Source organism: Dipodomys ordii, unplaced genomic scaffold, assembly GCF_000151885.1.
Source record: "Dipodomys ordii isolate 6190 unplaced genomic scaffold, Dord_2.0 Scaffold69, whole genome shotgun sequence".
Taxonomy (NCBI): domain Eukaryota; kingdom Metazoa; phylum Chordata; class Mammalia; order Rodentia; family Heteromyidae; genus Dipodomys; species Dipodomys ordii.
Genome location: NW_012267285.1, coordinates 2,878,429 through 2,889,194, shown reverse-complemented (window position 1 = coordinate 2,889,194; position 10,766 = coordinate 2,878,429). Strand labels below are relative to the sequence as shown.

Below are 10,766 nucleotides of genomic sequence, written 5' to 3'. Positions count from 1 at the left end.
CCCCCCCCCAAAAAAAAAAGAAAAGAAAAAAAGAAAGGTGACATGACAGAAGCCAGAGACCAAACAAGAAAAACACAAGCGCGCTCTGAGAACCCCAAAGAAGAGCACTTTACAGAGGAGAGACCCAGCGTCGGCGCCTGCTGTCTGTCAGAGCGAGGGTTAGCATGTCTCAGAATGCTCTCTGCCACCAGCACTCATGCCTCCATGAAATCCGCAGAGTGGGCTGGATCTAGTGACAGAATCAGCCAGCTCCATAGCCGTGGCTTCCAAGATTAGGTTACAAGAAGACTCAGGCTAGTATGCCCCTCTCCCTCCCCCGGTCATGGATACAAAAGATACAGGAGAAGCTGTAAGTAAACGGTGAAGGCGCTCAAATGATTCTGGCAGCAAACAGCCCACAAAGACAGGAGGCAGAGGCCCACTGCGAGGCATGTGAGGAAGGCCAGGAGCTGGGCCTCCTCCAGGGGGCTCAGGCGTGGAAATGAACACAGCCTTAGTCAGCACCTCTGCTGCTGCCTTACAGGAGACCTGAATCAGAGGCACCAACCACACCCAGATTCCTGGCCCACAGAATCCATGAAACAATAGACAACTAGGAGAGCTAGACAAGAGGAGGACAGGCAAACAGCCATTGGTCATTTGCACTAGCTATTTCTAGTTTCTGTGAAATAGTGGGAACAAAGACAGATATAAATTGAGATAAAAATTAAAGGTGGGGGCGGGGGAAAGCGGTAAGCTGGGCACCAGTGGCTCACGCCTATAATCCCAGCTACTCAGAAGGCTGAGATCTGAGGATCATGATTCAAAGCCAGCCTGGGCAGGAAAATTCATGAGACTTTTTTTTTTTTTTTTTGGGGGGGGGGTCCAGTCGTGGGGCCTGAACTCTGGGCCTGGGCGCTGTCCCTCAGCTCTTCAGCTCAAGGCTAGCGCTCTACCACTTGAGCCACAGCGCCACTTCTGGCTTTTTTCTTTTTTCTTATGTGGTGCTGAGGAATCGAACCCAGGGCCTCATGCATGCAAGGCAAGCATGCTGAGCCACCTTCCCAGCCCCTCCGTGAAACTCTTATCTCAACTAAAAAAAGAAAAAGCCCGAAGTGGTGCTGTAGCTCAAGTGGTAGAGCACTAGCCTTGAGCAAAAGAAGCTCAGGGACAGTGCCCAGACTCCCAAGTTCAAGCCCCAGGACTGGCCAAAAAAAAAAAAAAAAATGTAACTTATCCAAACCTTTATTAGTTCTGCAATTCCACCAAACTCACAGCTGAATTTTCATTTTTTTCTCTAGCAGACATACTCTAAAAGCTATTCTTATTCTCAATTTAATAAAAAAGAAAGTCCTCACTATTAATAGGGTAAAGACTTTTAGCTCACCAACCACCAGTTATTTGAAAGTTTAATAACAAAAAGATAGATATAAAAAGAGCTGTGTATTTTTGTTGAAGAAACAATCTTCTGTAAGGATTCCATAATAATAAACCACACACATCAGGCAATTCTAGGCAAATGTGTTCTTACATAGGACTAGAAACAGATCTCTGTGGTCCCATCAGATCAAATACTTAGAATGGACCCAAATCCCCGGTCTCAGACAGAAATGCGGAACCTTATTTAATTACTGTAAATCCTATTAAGCCAATCTTGGTAAAGTGGAAGATGTCTGACCTCTGAAAGCTACGGAGGGTATGATGACTGCAGAGTTAATTAGGGTTCACTGCTGGCTGGCTATAATCTATTAATTAGCATTCTCAGTCTCTTGTATCTCATTGCAGTGTCTTGCTTTACTTTAAAATTGCACCCTTTATTTTTTGGACCAAAGTTATACAATTTTAGGATTGTGTGGTAATTATAGTGGTTGCGGGAAGAATCTATTCCTGCTGGCACTGGTGTTTAATTAGGGCAAGGGGTGGAATCTAGACGAGGTAGTGCTCACCCTTCTTCGGCACATATGGCTTTTTTGGCATGAAAACCCTGTGGATGTTTCTCTTGCACGGAAGTGCTAAGTGCCCACAATGGGGTTTTTTTTGGAGACTCAATATTTTAAGTTTGAATGTAGCTTCCTAATTGGAAAAAATACTGCAAGAGGCTTTTGTTCTGTATAGCTTCGAAGCTATCAGTATAAACAAATGCCTCAATTACTTCAACATTAAAAAGAAAATTAGGTCAATAACTTTGCTCAGTAAAATAGAAATGTGTCTACAGCATCCTCACCAAGGTACCCCGGTGCTTAGCGAATGCAACAAGAGATCCAGGTACCTCAAGTCCACTTCAAGTATTATGTATTTATACATACTCTACCCCTGAAGGCTACAGCTTCAAACAGATTTGGTGGCACACACTTGCAACCCCAGCATTCTGGAGGTGGAGGCAAAAGAATCAAGAGTTGGAGACTAGTTTAGGCTACAGAGCAAGACCACATCTCTACTGGAGAAGAAGTATTTACTCTAAAACAGGAGAGGAATGGCCTATTTCATTTCTATGCACAAATTTCTGACCATCGAAGTAGACACACGTGTTTGGAACCCACCTGGTTCTCCTCCTGCACGACTCTATACTGCTCCTTCCAAACGGTGATTTTGGAGGCTTCGTCCTTCCTCAGGGCCCGCTCTTTCTTGAGCTCGGGGCTCCAGAAGGTCTTGATGCTGTTCATGGAGGAGCTCAGCTTGCTCTCCTTCACCTCCACATCTTTCCGCAGCAGGTCATTCTCCCTCAGCACCTCCTTCAGCTGCGTCTGCAGGTCCATGATGGTGTTATCACGTGCCTGGCGAAGGGAGTGAGGGACCGTGGACGCCATACTGACGGGAGGGAGGTGATGCTCTCCAAACGCTATGGAGTCGCCACCAGCCACCCCGCTGCTGGCGATGTTGGGGCTGCTGCCCATGGCGGTCATCCGAACGCCGTAAGGCAGGCGTCCCCCAGAGCGGCCGAGGGTCATGGTGCTTTTAGGTGTCTCGGAACCCACGTTTTCATGATCACTGAGGTACATGGGACCAGATGTGGCATAGGCAGCATTCAGGGACTGGATATTCTCCATCGAAAGGGTTTTCCCACTGCTGCCGCCAACACTGCTTCCGGAACTCCCTCCAGTGCTGCTGGTCCGGCGGTGACCTAAGCGGGGGGACCGGGGAAGTCGAGGGGAGCGCCCAGGGCTCTGGTTGCTTGGCTCCACCTTCCCAACAGAACGGGCACTTCCATACATGGTTGCAAGGTGAACTTAGGTGCCAGGAAAAAAGTAAAGCGGAAACAATGGAACTCCGTGAGCTTTTCCTATGGCTTTGCGTCAGCTTAAGGCTATCGGAAATAAGGGTCTCCACCTGTCCAGTCTTGAAGAAGTATCTTACACCATATCTGTAATGAAAAGATCGCAGAGTTAGTAGTCCTCCAGTGGCAAATACTTCCCTTCTCAGGAGCTTTCCCTTCACCCTCAGGAGGTATAAGTGCTGAATGCATGCAGAAGCCATACTTTGAATTTTGATCTTTTCCAAACCAGCTAAACATGGTTAAAAACATGCCCTCCAGATGCTGAGCAGGGGCACAAGCCACAGCTCAGTCAGAGTCTACACTGTGCCGGTAAACAAGGACAAGTCCACGCTGCACTATGGCCAGCACGCCGTGAGAAGGTCCCGTGTGTATCCCACGCATTTTCCATTTATGATGGGGGTTTATCAGGGCATGACTCACGGTAAGCCAAGGAGCACCTGAGAGTCTAACTAGGTCTCTGATTTCCTAACTGTCTTCCAAAGAGCTGGCTTAGGTCAGGTAACAGCAGGCTTCACATAAGTCTTATTTACTAAAATTCATTGCTTTTTTTTTTAGTGGGTTTTATATGCATTAGCGTTCCTTCCTTTAAACTGGTATCCAAGTGACTGCACGTAGGAGGAACGCACAGGATGCTTTTTCCGGTCCTGTAATCAGAAGCTGAGCGCTCTGCCCTCCTTGGCCCCACATTTCGCATCTGTGTCCTCCGACCCGAGCCATTCTCTCCGGCAGTCACTTTACCATCTCCTTGGAGTCCAGGAAAGGTAGGGCTCACTGAGAAGCATCTTGTGACAGACACACTGTTTCTCAAATAAACAAGGCCATCTTCTTATCTTAAAGGAAGCAGCCAAAAACTAGACAGTTTATTTAAACGGTAGAGCAACGAAGACCAGACCAGACCAAAGAATGAGCAATGGTCAACCAGGCTGTCCTGTGGACTGAGACTGCTCAGCTACGTGTGCCTCTCTTACTTCCTACCCCTGGTTCTCCCGGTTAACCTGGAGCCAAAGTCTACTCCTAAAGACGACTGAAGAGGGGCTGTCTTCCCATGGCTGCCCTGTCATAAATCTTTCTCTGCCCTTCACCAGGTCTCCATCGTAGGCATTATGGAGGCAAATGGCTGGATCTAAAGTGGGAGTCCTGAACTTTGGGCCCAATGGTCTAAAAATACAGTTTTATAGACATACTGGTCAAACCCAAGAAGGTTAAAAATCTTCAAATACATGAACACACTGACAATCTAACAGGCTATATTAAGGAATCAGTAAAAGTTCTAGGGTAACAACAAATGGGACAGGAAGTACCCAGAACACAGACCTTTAAGAAGAGACTCAAATTTTCCCTCTACCTCATAAGCAGCAACAGTACACCTCGGTCAGGAGCTGCAGTGCTCTACCAACAGTGCTATGCAAGTTCTTTCCAAGAACAAACCTAGTCATGAAGTAAGGTTCCTTTCATGAGTAATCTGAGCTCTATAGAAGGCAACAGGGAATGTGTCACATCTAGAAATGGAGGTATGGCTTCGTTGGTAGAGCACTAGCCAATGAACAAAAGCATCAGGTACCAAGTTCAAGTCCTGGTCTCAGACAAGAGAGAAGGAGGGAGAGAGGGAGAAAGAGGATGTACGTTCTATTTAAGAGGAAGAGGGAGATTAGATTAGCAAAAGAGTGAGCCAGGTTAAAAAAAAAGAGTGAACCATGGGAAGATACCAGAGGAAGACGGCCATCTAACACACTAAGGAGAAACCTAGATCCCGGAAGGAGAGACTGCGGAGTCTGCTGACTTGTAAGCCTCCCAGTCTGTGGAAAGGCAGCCGTGTCGGACAGCATCACAGGAAGACAGCCATCACACAGGCCCTCCGACCCTGCCTCACGCCATCAACACTCACCTGAGCCTGTTCCCCTCCACTCCCTCCAGCCCTTGCTTCTCCTCTACTGCCTTTCTCACGTCGTCAGCACTCAACCTGCTGATGCGGACGCTCCGTCCCTTCTGTGTTCTTCCCTCCATTCAATGTTTATCACCTCCACAATTACACCTGGATCCCTGTTAACCCATCCTTGGTACAGCTGCCCCCATGGCAATAAATCACCTGCGCAATGCAAACGCCAAATTTACATACCCAATCCAAACCTTCCCTTCTGACAATCAGAACCCTCTATCCCACCACGTAGAAATTTCCGGTTCTCCTTCTTAAATGTACCCCAAACCATTATGCCCCCAAAGGGAACTCTGCGCCTTGGTCTCCCCAGTCTATAGGCTCGCCCTGGCTTCTCCCTCTAGTCAAGCCAATGACCCTGGCTGCCCAGGCCAGAAGACTACATCTCCCTCACTCCCAATACCATCGAAGAACACAATTCCTACCCACCTCACTTCCCACTACCCCTGACAGCCATCTTGCTCCTCCGGCCCACAATTCCTGCCATCACTGCCTGCTTAATTACAACAACTTTCTAAGACGACTCCATGCCTCTTGCCCAGAATCCGCTAATCGATGTTTTCAAACTTTGGATTATGACCCGATAGTAGGCTGCGAAATCAGTTTAGCAGATTCCAACAAGCCTATTTTTCCTACGATTACATACAGCTATCTGTCAGTATCCATGAGCGATTAGGTGCAGAAATCCCCATGGATGTTGAAATCTGTAGCTGTTCAAGTTCCTTAGGTAAAGTAGCACTGTGTCTGTATCCAACCTTCACAGGCCCTCCTCCCTGACTCCTCGTCACCACTAGTTATGACAGCAAAATCAGTGAAAATACTGTGTACCTAACTGCTGTTACCTGCTCCGTTCAGACATGATTTCATTTTCGCTCATCATTTGGTGCTATTTCAGGGTTTGCTGGTACTGGGTCTTGAACTCAGGGACTTCCACTCTCATGACTTTTCACCCAATCATGACTGGCAGGTTGCTCTGCCACTTGGGCTAAGCCTCCACTTCTGACTTTTTGCTGGTTACCTGGAGATAAGAGTCTCACGGACTTTTCTGCCTGGACTGGTTTCGAACCACAATCCTTAAATTTGCCTGCCTGGTCTGTTTCCAAACAGAGATTCTCAGATCAGATCCCAGCCTCCTGAGTAACTGTTATTGAAGATAGGAGCCGCAGGTGCCGGGCTCACTTGTTCACTTGTCTGTGTCTCTCTCTACCGCACAGACTGGCCTCTGGTTTGTGATCCTCCTGCTTCAGCCTCTTGAGTGTGGGATTATGGAAAGGAACCGCCACACCCAGCTATTCTGAGAATTTTCAATCACAGCTAGTTGACTTCTCAGATGTGGATCATCAAATAGAGATGCCGGGGCTGGGAAGGTGGCTCAGTGGTAGAGCGCTTGTCTCGCATGCATGAGGCCCTGGGTTCGCTTGCTCACCACCACTTAAGTGGAAAAAGCCAGAAGTGGCGCTGTGGCTTGAGTGGTAGAGCACTGGCCTTGAGCTGAAGAGCTGAGGGACAGCGGCCAGACCCAGAGTTCAGGCCCCACGAACGACAAAAACAAAAAACAAAAAATACACCAAACATGGACGCCTACTGTATATAAAGAAGATGGCAGAAAACAGGAAGGACAGCTCCTCTTGGCCAAAGCCAAGATGAGCACTGTAAAATCTGGGTTTTATTCTGCCCTACTGACAACTTAACACATTAACCTGTGGGTGTTCCGTGGGTACTAGCAGCATGAGTCTCCTGCAGCAGACACAAGTTTACTACTCAAAGCTCAGCCAGCATGAGCATGTCTGCACTGGCTCCCCATTACAAGCCTTGCACAGAGAATAGAGGGGCTCACAGGGGCGCTCTGCGTTCTCTGGGGTTCACCACACAGCTGAGGAATACCTAGCTTTGGAAATGCATCACTTTTATATAAAGCAGTAAGCTGCTCTTGCGCAGTGAGACATGACCTCACCCCCAGGGTGTCTGCAAGCAGTCCTGACCAACAGACAGAGTTAATGCAGGGTCTTGCATTTGGGGCATATTCAGAAAGGCATGCAGAAAACAAGATCATCAAAGACTTACTTTAGGCCTGGGACATTGCTCAAATGGTAAAACGCATGCCTAGAAAGTATGAGGCCTTAAGTTCAAACCTCAGTACTATCAAAATAAAATAATAAGACTCAAGTGGAGCGCCGGTGGCTCACACCTGCAATCCTAGCTACTCAGGAGGCAGAGATCTGAGGACTGAGATTCAAAGATTCAAAGCCAGCTTGGGCAGGAAAGTCTATGAGACTCTTATCTCCAATTAAATCACAGAAAAAGCCAGAGGTGGTACCATGGCTCAAGTGGTAGAAGCAAGCCTTGAGCAAAAGGAGCTCAGGGACAGCACCCGGGCTCTCAGTTCAAGCATCAGAATTGGCAAAAAAAAAACAACAAAAAAAAGTAGTAGCCTTTTTTCCCGCTTGGTCATTGGGCTTGAACTCAGGGCCTGGACACTGTCCCAGAGCTCTTTCACTCGAGGCTAGTGCTCTACCACTTTGAGCCACAGTGCCACTTCCACTTTTCTAGTTGTTAACTAGAGTTAGGAGTCTCAACATCTTTCTTGCCTGAGTTGGTTTTGAACCAGGTTCCTCATATCTCAACCCGCTGAGTAGCTAAGATTGTAGGCGTGAACCACCAGCACCTGGCAGCAATAAACATTTAAATCTACATCTGAATATGAGTTAAATATGACTGAAAACAACTACTGAAAGTCTTTTTTTAAAACATTTTCTCTCATGTTAAGAAACTATTTCTTCTATCTTTAAGTTATGTCCAAATTCCATAAATTATCAACTGTCTCTTACATGTCGGGCTATTTATTTCTGTTCTCTTCTCTCCTGTTACTCAACAGGCAAGATCTCAGTTTTTAAAAAACAAACTGTTCTTCCTACATGAATAAAAACAGGAAAGTCTTTAGTTTAAATATTAGTTCTAAGAAGATGGCATAAGCTGAGCCAGAAAAGAGTAAGGCAACTCCATTTTCTAAGAAATAAAATGTTAACACACACAACAATTATATACAGAACATATGCTTGTAGGTACAAACCAGGTCTCAATATTGAAGTATTTCTAGAGCTTGGGGTGTTTGAGGTTTTACTTTCTTGTAGTGCTTGTTTTCTTGATAGAACCCAGGATCATGCATGACAAGCAAGATAGGTAAGTAAGCTACCACTGAACTACATCCCCCGTTAATCTCTATTAAGTTATTTGTCAATACCATAGCCAGAGTTCTATCAAGTACTTAGAATGAGTTTTTTTTTTTGGAGGGGTTGTCAGTCATGGGGCTTGAACTCAGGGCCTGGGTGCTGTCCCTGAGGTTTTTCTCAAGGTTACATTCTCCCACTTTGAGCCATAGTGCCACAACTGGGTTTTGAGTGGTTAACTGGAAATAAGAATCTCACAGGGAATTTCTAGCCTGGGCTGGCTTCAAACCACAATCCTCAGATCTCAGCCTCCTGAGCTGCAAAGATAACAGGCGTGAGCCACTGGCACCCAGCTGATTTTTTTCTTCCTTTTTCTGTTTTGGTTTATTGGTTTTGTTTTTTTTTGTGTGTGCCAGTCCGGGGGCTTGAGTGCCAGTCTCAGGACCTGGGTGCTGTCCCTGAGCTTCTTTTTGCTCAAAGCTAGCACTCTACCATTTGAGCCACAGCACCATTTCTGGGTTTTCTGAGTAGTTTATTGGAGATAAGAGTCTCATGGACTTTCCTAACCAAGCTAGCTAATTTTTAACTGCAATCCTCAGATCTAAACCTCCTGAGTAGCTAGGATTACAGGAATGAGCTAATAGCACCCAGATGCTGATTTTTTTAAAAAAATACTAAAACGATACCTAAACTGCCATTGTACCCCTTTAACTCACATATCCTCACCTATGAAATGGACAGAACATGCTCTTCCAAAGATCCCTAAAATCTGTGAATGAGTATAAAATATCTAGCTCTTGGTAAGTTTTCGTTTGTTTTTGTTGGTCCTAAGGCTTGAACGCAGGGCCGGGTGCTGTCCCTGAGCTTTTTCCACTCAAAGCTAGCATTCTATCACTTTGAGCCACAGCTCCACTTCCGGTTTCCTGGTGGTTCATTGGAGATAAGAGTCTCATGGACTTTCCTGCCTGGGCTGGCTTTGAACCATGATCCTCAGATCTCAGCCTCCTGAGTAGCTAGGATGACAGGGGTGAGCCACTAGGCTCTTGTCAGGTTTTTTTTTTTTTTTTTTTTGTCGGTCGTGGGGCTTGAACTCTGGGCCTGGGCGCTGTCCCTCAGCTCTTCAGCTCAAGGCTAGTGCTCTACCACTTGAGCCACAGCACCACTTCCGGCTTTTTTTTCCTGCTTATGTGGTGCTGAGGAATCGAACCCAGGGCCTCAAGTATGCAAGGCAAGAGCTCTACCACTGAGCTACCTTCCCAGCCCTTGAGACTCATCTCCAATTAACCACCAGAAAATTGGAAGTGGCACTGTGGCTCAAGCAGTAGAGCGCTTGCCTTGAGCTCAAGGACAATACCCAGGCCCAGAGTTCAAGCCCCATGGCCAAAAACAAACAAAATAAACAGCACTAAAAGGGCTGGAGACCTAGCTCAGCAGAAGAGGGCCAGCTTTCCAAGTGTGAGGCCCTGAGTTCAAAACACAGAACCTCCAAAAACAAAAAAAGAAGAATCATAACCCATTCTAAAGTAGTACTAGAGGTCAATATTAATACAATTTGGGAATAACAGAAATCTTATTACAGAGAATTTTACTGGTAAGAAGAATATGCTGGAAACAGCTATTGCCTTCAAGAGTAAAGGAACTACATACAACAGAAGACTTTTCTTCCCCAATACTGTTTTATGACTTCTGATTTGGTACATATATTATCTATTTTTAGAAGTGTACATAAAAAATAATTTAAAAATTCTCAAGTGTACTTAAGATTAACAATGACAAAAACTACCACACACATGTCCTCTGTACAAGTACAAACTCTCAAGCTACTATTTCATTCTGAAATCTTAAAAAAAAAATCAATGCAGAGAAGGGAAAACGAAAGACTCTCACATTTGTCTCAACTGTCATCTGTTACAAGATAGTACAGTCAAGCAAAAGTCTCTTACTCAACACTTTGACACATCTTTAATCAATGAGATAGTCGGTCTTTCCCTCCTGCTGGAAGATTTCCTTTCCTCCACTTCTAAAACCCCAGGCTCCTTTGCTCAGTGACTCTTACCATCAGCTGGTTTCCCTTCCTTCTCCAATTCCTTCCAACATGTGTTCCTTCCAATCTGTTTGCAAGGTGAGTACCACAAGGGTACAGTTTGTCAGCCTTGCTAATTGCTGTATCCTCAATTCTAAAAAAAAAAAAGCACCCAAAGCCATAATTATTAAATAACTACTGAATGAATCAGCACCCCAAGGCTCAGATGTCTGACTCTCATTCACTCCCTGGTGATCTCACCATCTCCTAATTCTATACAGCATCTTTTATACAGCCAAATCAATCACTTGCTCTTCCTAAACTTACTTCTGGGGTTCCCCCAAACACATTCAACTCTATCTCTCAGTTGTGGAAACTTCACTCCTGTGA

At 45.8% G+C, this 10,766-nt stretch overlaps 1 protein-coding gene across 5 annotated transcripts in view; it reads right to left on the bottom strand.

The window, feature by feature from the left end:
• The window catches only part of Erc1 (ELKS/RAB6-interacting/CAST family member 1), a 116,462-nt gene extending 105,983 nt beyond the window's left edge, over positions 1 to 10,479 (bottom strand). For all 5 annotated transcript variants that reach the window (XM_013023708.1, XM_013023709.1, XM_013023710.1 and 2 more), the window contains exons 1-2: positions 10,410 to 10,479; positions 2,520 to 3,340 (exon numbers count right to left, since the gene is read on the bottom strand). In XM_013023708.1, the coding sequence (XP_012879162.1) occupies positions 2,520 to 3,191 (672 nt within the window). In that variant the 5' untranslated portion in view covers positions 3,192 to 3,340; positions 10,410 to 10,479. The remainder of the gene's footprint in view (positions 1 to 2,519; positions 3,341 to 10,409) is intronic.
• Between the last annotated feature and the right edge of the window lie 287 nt (positions 10,480 to 10,766).